Source organism: Protopterus annectens, chromosome 6.part0, assembly GCF_019279795.1.
Source record: "Protopterus annectens isolate FY-2018-M chromosome 6.part0, PAN1.0, whole genome shotgun sequence".
Lineage (NCBI taxonomy): Eukaryota > Metazoa > Chordata > Ceratodontiformes > Protopteridae > Protopterus > Protopterus annectens.
In genome coordinates, this window is record NC_056737.1 from 1,035,423,431 (window position 1) to 1,035,442,840 (window position 19,410).

The 19,410-nt window shown below is 40.3% G+C and overlaps 1 protein-coding gene across 1 annotated transcript in view; it reads right to left on the reverse strand.

The window, feature by feature from the left end:
* The window catches only part of ATG2B (autophagy related 2B), a 1,825,281-nt gene that overhangs the window by 252,898 nt on the left and 1,552,973 nt on the right, over positions 1-19,410 (reverse strand). Inside the window, exon 34 of the mRNA XM_044074646.1 lies at positions 5,541-5,619. Coding sequence (XP_043930581.1) covers positions 5,541-5,619 — 79 coding nt within the window. The remainder of the gene's footprint in view (positions 1-5,540; positions 5,620-19,410) is intronic.

Genomic DNA, 19,410 nt, shown 5'->3' on the forward strand with positions numbered 1-19,410 from the left:
CTCCTTTTTAACAGGTATATTGGAAAGTGGGGTCCCTACTAATTGAATGAAGAAGTAAACCACTGAATGGCATTTTTGACGGCATTTTATCAAACATGCCATTCGTCAAACTTTTCTGACTGAGATTGCATTATGATGGAGATTAGGAAATTTGCCCTTTCCCCAGTGAAGTGTGATCAAGGAGTTGGTATATATAATTAATGGGGGGTGTGGGGGCACTACCCGCCAAAAGACTGAGGTTTGATGAATGCCATTTCCGATTAAATGCTGTTTGGTGAGCTGATCCTTCAATGAAGTAATATAGACCCGGGAAAGTGTCAGGGTGTCATCTTTACTTCATTACCCTACATTTACTGAATGTTTGTCAATGCTTTCAATTAAATTCAAATGTTCTTGTGAGATCAATGTCTATCTAGTATAGCCCAATTATTGTATCCTGGGAATAATATGTCAAGTCTATGCCAGTTCGTACTACTGAATTCACATATTCAGTGCCAGATATTTTCATACATTTCTTCAGAAATCTACCCTCTTTTGTTATATTCTCCCTTTTAGGTCCCCCTAATACATCCTCACTACTGCAAGACTCTACCATTTCTTAAGCTCCATAATAGCAGTTTTGGTGAATATAAACATATGCCAGTGTAACATTCCTCCCTTGACAATAGCCCCTTACAACAAAAAAATCTACCATAATTGTCTTTTTTTTTCTCTTCTATCACTACTGGAACCCCTCCAGCAATTAGTATAATTACTTCCCTTTTCCTTTGTCCCTGATATTCTGCTGAATATCCATCCTGAAACCCTTTCTTTGCCAAATAAACATGCTCACTTCTTTCCAAATGCATCCCCTACAGCATTATTGGCACTTGGCATTTCTTACATATGCCTTCCTTTTTTGTCTATACCTGTAAATCCATTTACATTCCAAGATAATATGGATACCATAGCCATTATGATAAAAAAACTATTGTTCTCACCTATTATACATAACATTTTTTGAATGCATAGTTCCAACTTTTGCGTTACATGCACACACAGTAATGTTAGGTAGGCTGATATTTTATGCATCTGTTTCTTCTAATCTCCATTTGAATCTATGTCACATTTTCACAACTTTTTTGTTTTAATGAAAACTCACAAACCAAAAGCTAAATTCATTTTCAGAACACCCCATCCCCTATTAACTTAGAACAAACATACAAAAATTTGTACACCTTTAAAAAATGAAGTTAAACCTTCAAGAAAGGAACTGCCCCAGATTAACAGCTGCATTCACAGACGTTACATAATCTAAAATTAATAATTCTCATGCTAAAGCGAATTATACAGCTTGTATTCCCCTTTACGCTTATTGCTGTCTGATCTTTTCTTATTCTCTATTCCTCTCCCAGATGTGAAAAACCGCTAGTGCACTTTTAGAAAACATTAACTTTTAATGAGAATTGTATGCCTGCAAATGTAATAAGAAATGAAAACTGAGATTAGTAACACTAACGGTGATGAAGATCATTCCTTTGTAACAACTGATAGAGCAGATATTACTGAATTAGAAGTTGGAGATTCTTAAGACCTGGTCAGAAAAGATTTTCTTGCAATTGAAAATTCAATTATTAGAGGAACTGATGCTTACATATGCAGAGAAGATAATACACACCGAATACTGTTATGCTTGCCAGGAGCAAACTAGAGGATGTGAGACAGGCCTTAGAATGCCTTAATGTAAGGAAGTACACATCTGTTTTTATTCACATCAGTACAAATGATCATATCTGCAAAGACTGTCTTGACTGTTAGTAGGGAACTTACAGCTCTCTTAGACAGCATAGCTTGTACAGGTGTTAGGACATATTTTTCACAAATCACATACAGAAAGGACAGTCAGGTCATCAAGAATGAAAAGAATTTTGGGGTAAATATCTACATGAAAAAAATGTCCCATTTAAAAAAAAATGGAAAAGTGCAGAGCATGCAAACTTAATTTTGGGCACACGTGTTCAGACAAGACGGCCTGCACTTGTCAATAAATGAGAATTTTTGTACTAGATATTTTGCAATATTTGGCAATCACAAGGCAGGATTTTTGCCAGGTCAAAAATTTAACAGTTCACAGATGTAAGGGCATTAATAAAGTATTTAATGGAAACCCTGCTATACCCCCCCCCAAGATTGATGTTCTTAGTGTTTGTAAAACATGGTTTAAGAACAATAACTGGAAATCAGTTCAGTCAAGGTGTAAATGTTTTACTATAACAGACATTCTGACAAAAAAAATCAGGTGGGGGTGTTATAAGGATTAAATATAGTTATGAGACCTGTGATTATTACATGTTCAATGATAACACCAGTACTATAGATTATGTAACTGTGACAATAAAGACAACCCTAGAACATGTTAACAATTGTTGGAGTGTATAGATCACCAAATTCAAGTACTGATGACCCAGAGGAATGTACACATTTCTTGCATGAAGCACAGTAGGAAAGAATAATAGCGGCTGGGGACTAAAATTTACCAGAAACAGACTGGAATAATACTGATTCAACAACATCAGTAAGGAAATTATTCACAATGTATGTTGCGGAAAAACAATTGTTTCAGATTGGGGAAAAAAAAATCTCCCAGGGAGCAGAACATACTATACAATGGTGTGGTCCTAAAGAAATTACTGCTACTTCATGTCAAGTTTTACCACCACTGACACACAGTAATCACAGGGTTATAAAGTTTAACTTGTTCTATAATTCTGCCAAACTGATATCTAAACCAGTGCACAGATGACTAATAACAGATTATATGTAAGAAAAAAGTCACTATGTAAAACTAATTGAAGTGATGTGTTCAGTGGAAAAAATGCTGAAGGAATGTAGAAAGTTTTGAAAGAGAAATTGTATGAATGCAAACAATCAAAAAAATTAACATCAGGGTGTAGGCATAAAACATCAGGAGGATATATTTCAATAAAAACAAGATACCCGATTAAGGTGTGAGACAAAAAATATAAGAAATAGAAAAGAGGTTGAACTACAACTTTGAAAACTGAAATAAAGTTGGACAAAGAATAATGTGAGGCAAGATCAAGAAAAATTTGAAGAAAATTTACATAAAGATATTGAGCATAACAGGAAACTATTTTATAGGTACATAAGATGTGTAAGGAGTAAAGACATACATACTGATAAACTGAGTGTAGAGTCTAACCTTCATTCTCATACACAGCAGATTAATCTTAAACAAAACAGTTTGGCTTCACAAACAGGGTGATAAGTTGTCCTAGTGGTATCCAGGTAACCTCAGAAACTGAAATTAAATCAGATTACATTAAAAAAGAACTATGCAAACTGGATCTAAACAAAGCACAGGGTGGAGAAGGAATTAAAAATAATGACATCAGAACACTTCAGCAAGAACTTACAGTACCATTTTTTACTAGGTCATATGAACATGGGGAGATTCATGAAGATTGGAGGCATGCACTTATTAAACCTGTCTTTAAGAGAAAGCGTAGTGGGACAAATCTAAAGTTATACACACACCCTTAAGTCTACTTTCATGATGTGGAAAATTAATGGGAACAGTAATATTGGATAATTTATTGTCAGAATTGGAAAGGTTGGGACTTGAAACTGTATATCAGCATGCATATGTTGAAAACAGACATACTGCCACCTGTAACACGATATTCTATAACAATATAATAGCTATAAATGAAAAATTCTGCTGTGATGTAATTTATATAGATTTCACCCAATTTCCCTGCATTTGACAGGATCATTCACCCAAAACACTGATCAGTAAATTAAAACAACTAGGTGTTGATATACTCTTGATAAGAAAAATAGCTGCATGGCTTATAAACAGGGCATATCAAGTATCATAAAGCAACTGGACAGGTGAAATTCTTGGTTACTGTCAGGGTGTCCCATAGGTCTCTGCTCTAGGCCCATACTTGTTTAGACAGTATCTGTCAGATCTATCTTTTTAATCTGAGGTGTTCTATAGTCTGTATGCAAATGACTTGAAGCTGGGTAAACTGATTACATGTGTAAAAGATGGGACATGTCTGCAAAAAACTTCACTAAATTGAAAATTTGGGCACAGAAGAATAATATGCAAATAACTACATCAAAAACTAAGCATATGAGATTTGGGAAACAAAATGAAAGGAAAATATTTAAATAAAGCACACAGTGACGGAAACTGGAGATTCACTTAAGGACCTGGGTACATCTAGCTTTGAGTTTTTCTAATCATATCAACCAATTGGTTAATGACAGTTACAGAACTATAGGTTATAAAAAGATTTATAAAGTCTACATTAGACCTGAAATTGAGTATGGCATAACAATATGGAAACCTTGTAAGAAAACAAACATGAGTAACTGGAAAGAGTACAGCGGAAATATACCAAGGGCCTCCATGGATGTGAAAATGTAAGTTATGAAAGACTAAAATATCTGAACTTGTAGAGTGTATCATACAGAAATTTAACAAGAAGCCTTATTCAGGTATAAACAACGTTTAGAGAACTATCTCTGGGAATGTTTGGGGTGATCAAAAAGTAGTAGAGAATTCATCAGACAACCTATGCAGAAGATTCTATAGGAAAGAGAAGTATACTAAATGGCTTTCTGAGAGTGTAGCAAATCCATGGAACAGACTACCAAATTACATTATAGCAAGCGCCAGTTTAGTTATTTTTAAGAATAGCCTGGACAACAATTCATTTCTCTTTATTACCAACTCCATTCATTCTCCTCTTCTGGCTCCATAGCTTGGCTTCTCTCACTTCACCAGATTCCTCCCTGCTATTCTGTATCCATCACATTTTCATTTGCACTGTAATTTTTTTTGCTGATAAGATTTCTGCTTACAGTCAGCAGTGGTTGTAATGGTTTATAACCTCAGTTCCTCAAAGTCTGTTATTTCTGTATTTATTTCCCTTATATTCATATTCAGTTGCTCTACAATTTGGAGTCTTTCCAGAATTCTGGAACCAAGCTAGCATCATTCTATTCCCTAATCTTGAAAACTCTACACTGCAATAAAGATCAGTCACCATCTTTTCTACCACTTATTCTCATGGTGCTTGAAACAACACTGGTCCTAACATTAAACACTTGATTAATCATGGCCTGTCAAGGTTTAAGTTCTTCAAGTCTTTTAGGTTTCTAATACCATAATGGGAATGAACCTCACTCCTAAGTCAGGGTACAATTAAAGTTCATGAAATTAGTACTATTTCAGTCTTTGATGTTAACCAAAAGTGCTCTTCACAGCACCCACAATGTGGGTATACATATACACACACACATATATATACATATATTTATATGTACACACACACACACACACATGTATATATGTATGCAACTAGACACACACAGACTCCCAGCAACCCAGTCAAGGCACACATTTTTTCATGTTAACATCACATTTAAAATGCTTTAGTTACTTTCAATGTCAACTGGCCTTTCAAGAGTACGGTCAAATTTACCCTTCTTTACTATAGAAACATTTAAAAGAATACTGAAAGTACCTTCTGGATCTGGAGGAGCCATAAGCTCCACTTCTGCAGCGAGACTGGTAAAAAAATCTTTCAGGAAGAACAGAGCATCCTAAGTGGGAAAAAAAACACACAGTGATCAGCAATAGAAAGTGAACATTCTGTGAACCACTAAGCCAAAGGCACAAGAACTACCCCCCACCAAAAAAAAAAAAAAAAAAAAAAAAAAGGATACACTCTCATGTAAAATTCAGTATTACAGGTCTTGTTTAGGCAATATGTTTGTCAGACAGCAGGAAGACCAGAGTAATGCACAAGTCGATTCCCAAATTCCCACAAGATACAAAAGATAATACTAAACAAGGATATTCCTTATTTCCCTGTTTTCTTACCATCAGTCCATCAAGGAATGGGTCTCTTCATCTGACATGAGCTCCCCCTGGGATAGCCTTGTCCAATGGGTGGGGAGGTAACTTGGAGAAGCTAGCTGAAGTGAGGGGACGGATGGGTCTGGGATGCAGAAAGACAGTCACAGCACCACTGGTGCCATACAAATCTCTTTCTATATACAAATATATATATATATATATATATATATATATATATATATATATATATATATAGACCAAATACATATTAAATCTTTCCAAGATAGCTTGGGTGATGCAGAGGGATAAAAGTCATGACTGGAGCCCAGACAATGTGGATTAAATTACTAGCTGGGGCAACTGAAAGAGTTGGCAACAGAGGATGAACATGCTCATGCTGGGGGTAGGGAGGTAGGGCACAGCCAGCTGCAGAATGCTTCACTCTCCATGGAGGAGTGGCTAGAATGCAAAAGATGACTAGGACAGGTTTTAGGCTTACCAAGCCACTGACAGGTGGCATCTTTCAAACAGGGCATGCAGGAGTATGCACTCACATGGGAAAGGCATCATGAGATATCACAATGATGCAGTTCATTCATTCTCTCACCTACAGCCAGGATGCTGGCAAGGACACAAGTAATCGTCATGGCTGACTAAATTACAGCTCCTGGACAGCTCTCGCATCCATGGCTACGGAAGACCCTACCACCACAAAGGAACAAATGAGCTCAAGCCCAATTGGGAGAGGCCTGCCGGCCAGCAGGCACAGGGTCAAAACCACCTTAAAAAATACATGCCAAGAGCCCAAATAGTATTTCAATCAGTATACCGTTCATTGCAGCATAGCCAGTGGGAAACACTGTTTATATAACAAGGACAGCACTTACATAATGCCTTAACATAGGAGGCAGCCTTTTCTAATTCATATTTAGATATTTCACCAGAAAACCAAGAAGGCCAAAACAGAACACAAAATGCATTCGTACAGCACATAGCATTAAATTACTGAGGTAGAGCAAAGATAAAGGCAAACAGTATGTGAAGTAGAAGAGGCAAAGTCATCCATAAATGCCTGAATTACACAAGAGGAAATGGGTTAGAAACAGGCATGAAACTGGAGCTTCTCTCCAGGATGGTCACTCGGAAACTCTGACAGCAGATCAGTATCTATGGGCGCTCAGTAGGCCTGACTTACAGTGTGTTAAGATTACTAGCTGCAATCTATCTATAGTATACACCTAATTTGATTCCCAAAAAGTCTGCAACATGCACTGTGCAGCTCAGAGTATATAATTTGACCAGAACAAAGCTTGCAGGTCAGTCCTGAAAACAAGTACTTTTACCTGCACAGCCTTATCACATTAACAAAACTTAAATAAAATAAAAATGAGGCAGTAGGTCGAATTGTTTGATATATACATTGACCACTCACACCATAATGTTCAGTTCACTATAAAAATGCAGCATTTGTCATTCAGTTTCACAGTATTCCTGTGTTCTAATCCTTACAACATTGTTTTTGCTGAACTTACCAGTGGTGTTAAATTTGTTTTATACTTGGTAGTAGTGGTTCAAAAACTGCAGCATCTGGCTGCTTGCAAGCTTTGTGCTCTACAATGCATTTTTACATCTTATCTGATTACTCTTCTTTACTTAGAATATGATATTTAACACTCCCTGCATTGCAAATTAAATTTTTTTTGACATGTCATTTCCTTGTGATTCCGAGAATATTAATTTTTTTAAACATTTTTGCTTATGATCAACTAGTCAAAGATAAAAAAAAAAACTTTCTTTGCCTCCAACCAAAGTGAACCACACAAACCCCCCCAAAAATTCTAGTCTAAAATCAATAAAATCCTCCACCCTGGAAACCCTTCTACACCCCTCCCCCAGCCCTTTCCTTCTCAACACTGCCTCAGAGACTGCAGCTCTTTTAAATAATTACTTTACAGAAACTATCTAAAAACTAACTCATCATACTACTGCCTCTTCTCTAAATTTACATCCCAGTCCTCCTTCCTCCAATACATTCTCCCTACAACCAGTTCCCACTGCCTTCATCAAATCCCAACTGAATAAACTTAAGTCCTGCTCCCCCTCTGTAGACAATTTACCTCCATACTTTCTTAAAATTAAAATGAAATTAAAAATTTAATTCTATCACTTACCCTGTCTTATATATTGCTCCTTTAATGAATCTCTTGTTCCAGAATTATGGAAATCCTTCTATGCTACTGCTCTTCACAAAGGTGGAAACTTTACTGATCCATCTTTCGCCTCCATTGCTACACTATCCCCTCTTTCTAAGATTCTAGAAAAGTGTGTCCACACTCATCTTATTAAACACCTGCTTGATAATAACCTTCTTACTCCCACCAAACATGGCTTCAGACCCCACCACAGCACATCAACAGCACTACTCTCTTTCACACAAACAGTAGCAGAAGCCTGTGACAACAACCTACTAGTCTCCTGTCTATTCCTTGACTTTTCCAAAGCATTTGGTACAGTCTCCCACTCTAAACTGATAACTAAACTTCATGATCTCCACCTCTCCTCCTCCACCATAAACCGGTTCTCCAGCTACTTAGCTAATAGAAAACAATCCATACACTGGCAAAATGTCACCTTCCCATTTCTTCCTGTAAACACCAATGTCCCCCAAGCCTCTATTCTGGGTCCTCTCTTGTTCAGTATTTTTACTAATAGACTATCCTCTGCTACTAACCTCTTCACTCTGTTACAGTATGCTGATGACTCTACCCTCATTACCACACTGCCCATAGCATAAAATATTGGCAAGTCCCTGTATAAATACTCTGTTGCTCACACCTGGAACTCCCTTCCACTTAAAATCAGAAGTATCCCCCTTAAGCTCCAATTCAAACTCAAACTCTACCTACAAAAGATCTGGTCCTGCCCAAGCCAAACTCTAACCCAATATATTATTGCTTTCTTCTTAATTACCCTAATTTTTATTTTCCTCTCTTCTAATTCTCTCTTTCTTCCCCCTATTTCTTTCTTTTACTTTCACCCTTTTTTCCTTCCCCTCTCTTTCTTCCTTTTATCTTCTCTTTCTCTCTTCCTTCTACTAACACTCCTACTTTAATACATTTATATACTGCCTGAGCCTCTTGTAAATACTTCTACATATGACTTATACTTGCTGTTTATCATTCTCAGCTGTATGCAATTACTTCTCATCTACTGTACTTACTGTAGTGCTACTTTTTGATTAACTCTAACTGTATCTGGAGCTTTTCTCCTCGGATATCCACTGAAAACGGGCCTGTGGCTCAGTTGGACCAACCCAGTTAACAAATGACAACAAATAAATAAATACATTTTTGGTTCTCAGTACCTGCCAACCATCAGTCTCTTTCGGGCCCTACCTGGCATATTTCTTCCCCACGAGGTGAGAGTTGTTTCCAGCTCATAGGCTGGTACTCAGCTATCGGCCCTAGGGCCTATACAAGCCTAGCCATAACAATTTCCTGGAAATTTCTTCCCACAATATTTATTTCCCTGGACTAGCAGGGCGACTGACGTGATCCCTGGGGTGAATTTCGTATCTCCCATCCAATCGTCAAGATTCCTTTTGAAGAGGGCCAAGGAGGTGCTCTGCTTGACATGTATGGGCAGTCTATTCCAGAGTATGGGGAGTCTCTGGTTCAGGAACCTATCCCTCCAGCATGTTTTGTTCATTGTGATGACAAGGTTTAGATCCCTGGAGCGTGTGGCTCTGAGGGATTGGGATTTCTTTAAGTGGAGCATGTCCAAGAACTCAGGGTCTGACATGGCCTTGTATGTGAAGCAGCGATCGCCTCTGAGTAGACGATATGCCACAGAGTATAGCTGGAGTTTTTTTAGACGGTCAGCATAGGGCATCTGCTTTAGGCCTGTGATTCTGTTAGTGAGGTATTTCTGCAGCCTTTCCAGCTGTTGCAGATGTCTTGTGAGGTACATACCAAATGGGGCGTTGCACTCTATAATGGGTCTAATAAGGGATGAGTACAGTACGACAATGACCTTTTTTTTGGATGAAAAGCCCTTAGTGATGAGGTGTGCCACACAGAAGGATTTCCTGACTGTTGTGACAATGTGGTTATCGAAGGTGAGACCAATGTCCACCTGTGTCCCTAAGTCTCTCATCACACTTTCGGTGTTTAGTGTACTGCCACTGGAAGAGAACTGATCAAGAGGCCATCATTTATGCATCCATCATGGCTTTTGTCTTACTATACATTACACAAACTTCCCTGTACTATGCAAGATCTAACATCAAATGGGAGGCAAGTAATGGGGTTGTGGTATAACTGTCCACACCTTTGTATGCAACAAAAATAAATCCCTGCCCCACTTACAGGCAGCATGCCTACAAGACTCTTATCTCCATCAGTGGTTCATCTGCAGAGGAGTACTTAGACAAGCACTCTTCCACAGTGTGAGCAACCCAATACAAGCCACTCACTCCCACCCAGTTCTCCCAGCTCCGGAACAGCTTAATGAACTTGGGTCGGCTGGGTCGCAGTGTGGATTTCATCACTATGCACCATGGAGTTAGACTGAGATACTGACTTTTTTAAAAACTTTGATGTGAAGTTTTATTTTATTACTAATACTTTAATTCTTATATACCATTACTTAAATTAGCTTTATCAAAGCTTGCAGGTCAGTCCTGAAAACAGTTATCTTTACCTGCAGTCTTACTTCATTAACAAAATTTAAATATGTAATCCATCCATCCATCCCCCTTTTTTCCCATTTTTTGCACATAAGGTTGGGGTGTTACTTCAACAGTAGCAATCATCTAGAGCCAAGGTTCACACTGTGAGGTGGTTAGCCCTGCAACAGTAGTTCTTCCACACCTCACACTCATACCTATAGCCAATTTAGAGTGTCCAATCCACCTATTAAATGTCTTTGAAATTTTATTTCTAGCTTCTATTAACAACTCTAAGACCTCCTCTTACAAGACTTCTTTAGCAGGTATTACAGGAAAATCATCCAAGTTATCAACTCAAGGGATGTCAAGTTTGGAGGGATATTGATCCCTGGATGGGGACAGCACAGTACAAAACAGTGGCACCCTCCATTAGTGTTTGGACACTATCTTCAGTATTAGGATTATCTATGGTCTCTGCACTGTTTAGCTTTCAAAATAAGATGGCTCCTGCTATGTATGACTTTCAGCAAAGCCTTTTGACTCAGCTGCATTAGGAAGCCCCACTTTCATCAAGAAAAGGCACATATTGCAAATACTTCTGCAGATCTTTGGCTGTTGTGCACTTTAACAAGAAAAAAATATGTCCATATGTTCCCATCTCCATTTCTGTACTGTGCAGCTGAGAAAATGGGTCTAGTTTTCACACCACCACCACTGAAATCTTCATGCTGAAAGTTAGACCATCTGCAGTACTCACTTCCAAATATTTAAAGAAAGTTCACAACAATGAAATAAACTTGCCCCTCCTTGTTAGTTCATGTACCGAAGGATCATAATGCTATTTATATTATTGCTTGGGTTGGTTGCAAGATATTGAGGAAGCCCTTCAATGTTAGCCATTAACAACTCATATCTCAATTACAATGATATGCTGCGACAGCAAAGGAGTACATCAGGTACCCTGGACTGAATGAGGCTTGCAGTGAAGTCCCAAAACATAACCTGAAGCATCTGGGATGTAACTGTCTTAGAAAGAGCTTAGGTGAAAAAATTATACCCCTTCGCACAAGCTTGGAGACCTATCACCAAGCTACATCTGACAAAATATTCTTCTTTCTTGGAAGAATGAGGTCAAATTACTACTGACACTGGTTCCATGCAGTCTTCAGTGATCATGTTTTTGTTTCTCTTACATAGATTTGCATAGAGAAAGTACAGTTGTGTATAATCTTACCATAACAGTAGATGTCCTTCTCTTCACCTTTGCAGAATTCTGTATGTTAGGGATCTCCTGCCAAGGACAACCCAACTTCTGGACAGTATACCAAAGCCTTCAGAGTTTACAGTTGTCTTATGTCACACATATGCACCCCATGCAAGGTGCAGGGCATAAATGTGACATACTGATGCACATACCTCAGAAATGAAAAACCCCAGGCAGACAGAATGTCCCTAAGAACCAGGAGAACCATGTGCATCCAGAAGAAGGAAAAGAAAAAAAGAATCAGAAGGCAAGAAGAACAGGACAGAGCAGAGGGGTAGGAGGGAGGGAGCAAATACTACAACAGTGAAGAGAGGAAAGTACAGTTGTGTACCTACCATAAATGTAGATGTTCGAGTGTATTCACTGTTGCAGTCATTACACTTGGGGTTATCCTGCTGGCAGGCGACCCGTAGTCGACCCGAGTTCCAAAGTCTTGGTCCGGCGTCGGTTGCTGTCGCCTCTTCCCTGACGTCAGTGCGCCAGGGGTATAAAAGTTGCAACCAACGCCATTTTCTTCAGTTTTTCTTGCCTCAGATGTCAGGTGCCTCCAGATATGAAGGCTGTAAAGATAAAAATATGCCAAATAACCATGCATATATCACTAAAAACATTTTCTTCTTCTAAAAGCAAATACACCACATAGGTTGTATAGAGTTGAGAAGTACAGAATAGTCCCAGCAAAGAGGGGGATGGTGGGTGGGTAACCAGGACTGCAACAGTGAATACACTCTAACATCTACATTTATGGTAGGTACACAACTGTACTATGTTCATCGTGTTTCACTGTTGCAGTCATTACACTTGGGTAGAATCCCAAAGCTGAGGTAGGGTGGCTGGGTCTAGATTGGATTTGGCAAGGCTAACAAACCCTGCAGAACTGCAGTGGCAAAGCCTGCTCTGGATTTGGAGTAGAGAGGTAGGTGGTAGTGCTTGGTAAAAGTGTGCACTGAGATCCAGTTTGCAGCTTCTAATATGTCTTTGGTTGGTACCCTCTGAGGAAAGCTGCTGAAGTGGCTGGTGCTCTGGTAGAATGAGGCCTAATGCCCTTAGGCACAGATTTGCCATGTTGTGCATAACAGAAGCGGATACAATGTCCTATCCATTTGGAGATGGTCTGCTTCGTAATAGATTTTCCTTGTGATCCTGCAGCATATGCTACAAACAGTTGCTCAGTTTTTCTGAAAGCTTTTGTTTTGTCCAAGTAAAATCATAGCTGCCTGTGTATATCCAAAGAGTGCAGAAGTCTTTCCCCTTTAATCTGGGGATTTGGGTAGAAAGTACGCAAATGAATAGTTTGGTTTAAGGCCACGTTGGAGACCACTTATGGCATGAATGTTGGGTTCGTCCTCAGAGAAACCCTATCCTGGTGAAAAATGAGGAAAGGTTCCACAGCCATCAATGCCTGTAACTCTGAAACTCTTCTTGCTGAGGTTATTGCTAGGAGCAGAGCAGTTTTCCATGACAAGACTTTTAGATCAGCTGAGCTGGCTGGTTCAAATGGAGGCAGTGTTAGTTTTTCTAAAACAAAATTGAGGTCCCAAGTAGGTACTGGTGCTCTGCTAGGGGGTCTTATATTCTTTGCCCCTCTGAGGTACTGTCGTAGTAGAGGATGTGAAAAAATAGGAGGATCCGTATTGTAATGAGCTGAAATGGCAGAGGCATGGATTTTAATAGAAGAAAAATATAGGCCTTTGGCCAACATCTCAGTCAGGTATTGTAAAATCTGAGGCATATTAGGGACCAGTGGGTCGAGCCCTTGTGCCTGGTTCCAAGTACAGAATCTCTTCCATTTTTCCGCATAAGATTTCCTAGTGCTGGGTCTCCTGGCTTCCAAAATTACATCCATAACAGCTTTAGAGAGAGGTGCAGTCTGAGTGGCTACATTATCTGCCATGCTGCCAGGTTTAAGGTTCTGAGTTGACTGCGCAGAATCTGATTGTTTTGCTGTGTCAGAAGATGAGGGATTTGAGGTAGAGGCCAAGGCGGGCCTTGGGACAAAATCTTTAGGATTGGGTACCAGTGCTGGCGTGGCCATTCTGATGCAATCAGGATCATTTTTGGCCTCTCTTGTCTGACTTTTAGAAGCACCTTGGTGAGAAGAGGCATCGGAGGAAAGGCATAGACTGTCAGGTTTTTCCAGTTGAAAGATAGAGCATCCACTTTCCATGCTTGAGAGTGATAAGTCCTTGTGCAAAATTTCTGTAATTGGCAATTGTGATAGATCTATGTCTGGGCGTCCCCATTCCCTTGTTGTCATGTTGAACACTTGTGGATTTAGCTTCCATTCGTGAGGATCCATGAGATTTCTGCTTAGTTCTTCTGCCAGTGTATTTTTTGTTCCTGGCAGGAATTGTGCTTGCAGATGTACCTGGTAAGTCAGTGTTGTGTTCCACAAAGTCATGGCTTGTCTGCATAGGGGGTAGGAATGTGTGCCCCCTTGCTTGTTTATGTACCACATAACTGTGGTATTGTCCTTCTTTATTAATAATTTTCCTGGATGTATTAGGTCCTTGAAGGCTGTCAGGGCATTCTGTACAGCTAGCATCTCTTTTTGATTGATGTGAAGATGCATTTGTTCCTTGGGCCACGTGCCCTGAATACATTTTCCTGCCATATGTGCTCCCCAGGCGTAATCCGATGCATCCGTTGTTATTGTCTGCCTGGCTGTAGGTAAGGTGAAAGGCTGTCCCTTGTTGTGGTGACAGGCCTGGGACCACCATCGAAACTCCTGTTGTAGGCAGGGAATCAAGGTTATGATTGTCTCTAGGCTGTGACAATGTTGAGTCCAAACACTTTTTAGATACCACTGTAGTTTCCTCATATGCAGTTTGGCATATGGAATTAGTAGAATGCAGGATGCCATGAAACCGAAGGCCTGTAGAATTTTTCTTGCAGGGAGCTGGGTCTTTCTTGCCATCATTTGAAAGTAATGAGCCAGTTGCCTTTGTTTGTCTGGCGTGAGATAAGCCATCTGGGGATTTGTATTTAGGCTTGCACCCAGGAATATTATCTCTTGAGAGGGCACTAGTTTTGATTTCTTTTCGTTTACTGTGTACCCCAGGCAAATTAGTAATCTTTTTACAAACTCCAGGTGCTTTAGAAGAATGTCCTTGCTCTCTGCTTGAATAAGGCAGTCGTCCAAGTAGGGATATATTTGAATTCTTTTTTGTCTTCAAAATGCAATTACTGGTACCAGGCATTTTGTGAAGACCCTGGGTGCAGTAGATAAGCCAAAGGGCAGTGCAGAGAATTGGTAGTGCACTGAGCCAACTATGAATCTGAGGTATCTTCTGCATGATTGTCTGATTGTGACGTGCAGGTATGCCTCCTTGAGATCCAAAGTAACTAGCCAAGCCTCTTTGCTTAGCATGGGTAAGAGTTGTTGTAGTGTTAACATTTTGAATTTTGGAACATCCAGGAAAGTATTTAGGATTGACAGGTCCAGTATTGGTCTCCATGCTTTGTCCTTTCTGGGTACTAGGAAAAGTCTTGAGTAAAATCCTTGGCCCTGTTCTTCTTGTGGAACATTTTGAATAGCTCCCATATCCATACGAGCTGCAATCTGTTTTTGTGCCTCTGCCCATTGGATTTGTGGCAGGTCTGGCATACCTTTTGGTTTTGGAAGTGTGTGGAAGTGGGACCTGTACCCTTGAGAAACTATATTCAACACCCATTGGTCTTGGGTGATCATGTGCCAATTTTTTGAAAAAAGTGCTAGCTTTCCCCCTAGGGGTGCTGTCAACTGGTAAGAGCTTGGTATTTGCAGAGGGAAGTCATTGTGACTGTTTCATATAAGGTTGTGATTTGTCTTCTCCTCCTTTGGAGGCTGAAGCACCCCATTGTTTAGGTCTGTAGGAGCCTTGGGGCTGAGATCTGCCTCTTGGGCATCTGTATCTGCCTCTTTGTGGCCTGTCTGACACTGGAAAGGACCAATTTTTTGAAGGCCAGTTCCTGCTAAATCTAGGTGGTTGAACCTGTAAGAAATCATTCACAGTTTGCATTGACTTTGCTTTATCCTACATTTTCTTTAAAACCACTTCTGCCTTAACACCAAACAAAGTATCATGCTGTAGTGGAACATCCAATAATTTCATTTTAACATGGTCAGGTAAACTTTGTTCTTTCAACCAAGCATGTCTTCGAATAACTGAGCCTGTAACTGCGGCTCTACAAGAAGCCTCTAATGAATCAAAATTACATTGCAGAGTATGTTTTCCCACTTGTTCAATTGCATGCAATAAATCCTGCATTTCTTTACAGTCAGGACCTTCTATATTTGTAACCATTTTCTGCTTTAACAATGACATGAGATACTGCTGATATTTAATCATGTGAAACTGACAGTTTAAAGCTCTTACAGCTAAAGTAGCAGAAGTGTAAACTTTTTTTCCCCATCTGTCCAGAGCTCTGGAATCCCTATCTGAGTGGACAGGATTTTTGGCAGTGGAAGCTTTAACCCCTTTCGGACCCTGAGAAATAGTTTCTGGGTCCGCAGAGAGGTTTTTGCAAAGGAATTTATGAGTCAGGGACCCTGTAGTACCTGTCTGGCTTTACTGGTGCAGGGGGTAAAGAATCTAGGGACAGACTGGATTCAGAAAAAACATCATCAACAATATCCAGCACAGGGGGGATAGCCAAGGGCCTGTGCTGAGGCAATAGAAGGAAATCTCTGAGCCTTTTCTTGGATTCTGAGTAATCCTGGCTCTCCCAATGGAAATGCTCCCTCATGGTGTGCAGGGTTTCCCCAAAAGTGTAATCCTCAGGCGGAGAGGCTGAAGGAATGGACTCTTCAGCATCAGAGTCCTCATAGGGAGGGAGAGAATAGCCCTGGTCAGAAGAAGAATCAGAAGAAATGGAGACCTGATCAGAGGAATCATAGTCAGTGTCTTGCCTAGGCCTTTTGTCAGGAGGGGGATGGGAGCTCCTGATTAAAGTAATAAGGTCTTCGGCCATTTTAAGCATCTGTTTCTTAGGCATGGATGACTGCTCTGGAGAATGCTGCACTTATTTCTTTGTCGTTAATGGTGTCTTTGACTTTGCCTTTGCTGTAGTAGCTTTAACTGTAAGTTGTCAAGGTCTGAAAACACCCTCAGAAGCCGGTGCCTGCTCAGCGGCTCCGGACCCATCTGAGGGTATATTTTCCATAGGCCCAATACCTTGAGTTTCTACAGGCCTCGGTGTCTCCATGTGGCTGTCTGTTGCGGCCTGTGGCTCTGAAGCAGCGGGTGTCAGGGGCTGCGAAAGTGCCTCACTGAGAACCGGCGACTGGCCTAGAAAAGGCTTCATCGTCGGTTTTGGACCTTGGATGCCTGTCTTTGTCTCTGCGTTTTTTATACATTGTGGTCGTCAGTTGTTCCGACGGCATTATGTAATTAAATCTTCGTCCAAAATAATGTAAAGCAAAATCAAACCGACGTTTAATAGTGCGTTTATTAAATCTAGCACAAAACCGACAACTAGTGACGTTGTGGTCGGGGTCTAGGCAAGAGATGCAGTAAGAGTGAAAGTTCTTATGAGGCATTTGCTTCCCACAAGAAATACAATTATTAACTTTTACTGACATTGGTCTGGAGCAAGAAAAAGTTTCCCCAACGGGGTACTTAGCTTTATTGAAAACTTCGGTTCTGAAATTCAATTTTGAAAATCTCAGGAGTCGGCCGACCGGCACTTGCGAACTGCTTATGCTTCGGGCACCGCGTGGCAAGAAAGACTGAAGAAAATGGCGTCGGTTGCAACTTTTATACCCCTGGCGCACTGACGTCAGGGAAGAGGCAACAGCAACCGACGCCGGACCAAGACTTTGGAACTCGGGTCGCCTGCCAGCAGGATAACCCCAAGTGTAATGACTGCAACAGTGAAACACGATGAACATCATCTACTGTTATGGTAGATTTTAAACACCTGTATTATGTCCTTCCCTATCCCTGTTGCAGTATTCCTTATGCAAGCGACAGTACAAAAGCTCAACAGGAAAGCTGGGAAGCCGAAGGCACCTAAGAGCCCTCTACAAACCCATGCCAGATAGCCCTGGCAAAGGCATCTCTAGCTCTGGAAACAACATCTAACTTGTAATGCTTAGTAAAGGTATGGACAGAAGTCCATGTAGCAACCTCAAGGATGGCAATGTCATCCAGTCCTTTGAAAAAAGGCACCAGAAGAAGCAATAGCTCTGGTAGAATGGGGCTTTACAGAAGAGGAAAGACATTTACTAAGAAAAGAATAAAAAAAAAAGAAATGGCCTTAGAAATCCAGGAAGAGATGTTTTTTTTTTTAAATCTGCCAAATTCAAAGACAAGGGATGAAAGGAAACAAAATTTGTTCAGATTTGTGACTAGCCTTAGTCTTAGCCAAATAATATCTGAGTTGTCTTTGCAAATCCAAGATGTGAAGAACCTTCTCACTGGCAGACTATGAAAAAGGGAAAAAAGAGGGCAAATTAATAGACTAATCAAGAGACAACTCAATGACCACCTTGGGCATAAAAGAAGGATTAGTACGAAGAGAGACCCTGTGTCTGTGAAAAACTAAAAAGGGAGGAACAGCCATGAGAGCCTGAAGCTCAGATGCTCTCTTAGCTGAAGTAAAGGCCAAAAGAAGAACAGTTTACCAAACACAATCTTGCAAGGAAGCTGAAGCAACGGGCTCAAAAGGAGCCCGAGTCAATTTTTCAGGAACAAAACTGAGGTCCCAGTAAGGCGGAATAGGCTTCTTGGGAGGCCTGATATGAAGGAAGCCTTTAAGAAATTGTTTTGACCTCAAACCTAGATGTCAGATGATGACCTAAGGGCAGACAAGCAGAAATTGCTGACAGGTGATCTTTATCTGAAGAATTTGGCAACCCAGCATGGAGCAGATCACACAGATAAGATAGAACCAGAAGAATTTCCACTGAAAAGGGATCCTGGTTATGAGAAAAACACCAGACAGAATAATTCTGCCATTTGGACAAATATGATTTCCTGTCCTCCTGCAGGACCCAAAGCACGTCTTCAGAAAAGAGATGCCTAAAAGGTATCAAAACCCTATCACCCGATATGTGAAGTATTGTTAATGTTAATTTATTAATAAAGTTTGATTACTTTTGTATAAATGTAAATTTGCCTGTGTCATAAGTGATAATTCAATAATGGTGTTAAAAAAAAAACTCATCCACAGCATTAGCTGAAGAGTTGGCAAGTGAGGCTGGATAAAAGACAATTTTCCGTGAGTTAACTTGTGGTGACTGCCCCAGACCAGGTGAAAAAGAAGGGGGAATCAATGCTGCCTTGGTCAAAAGGGAGTCATCAGCAAGATATGAGGGGAGTATTGCATGATCTTGTGAAGGACCGTAGGGAGCAAAGAAAGGGGAGGGAAGCCATACAGAAACATCCCCTTCCAAGGAAAAGCTAGCACATCCACCTTTCAAGCCAGAGAATGTGGAACTCTAGAACAGGAGAGAGGAAGTTGTCTGTTCGAAGAGTAGGCAAAAGGATCTAAATGAGGAATACCCCACTAATAGACAATGTCGAGAAGGACATCTCTGTGAAGCATCCATTCGTGAGCCTGCGTGTGTTGGACCTGCTCAAAGAGTCTGTCACTATATTTTGCTCTGAGGGAATGTGG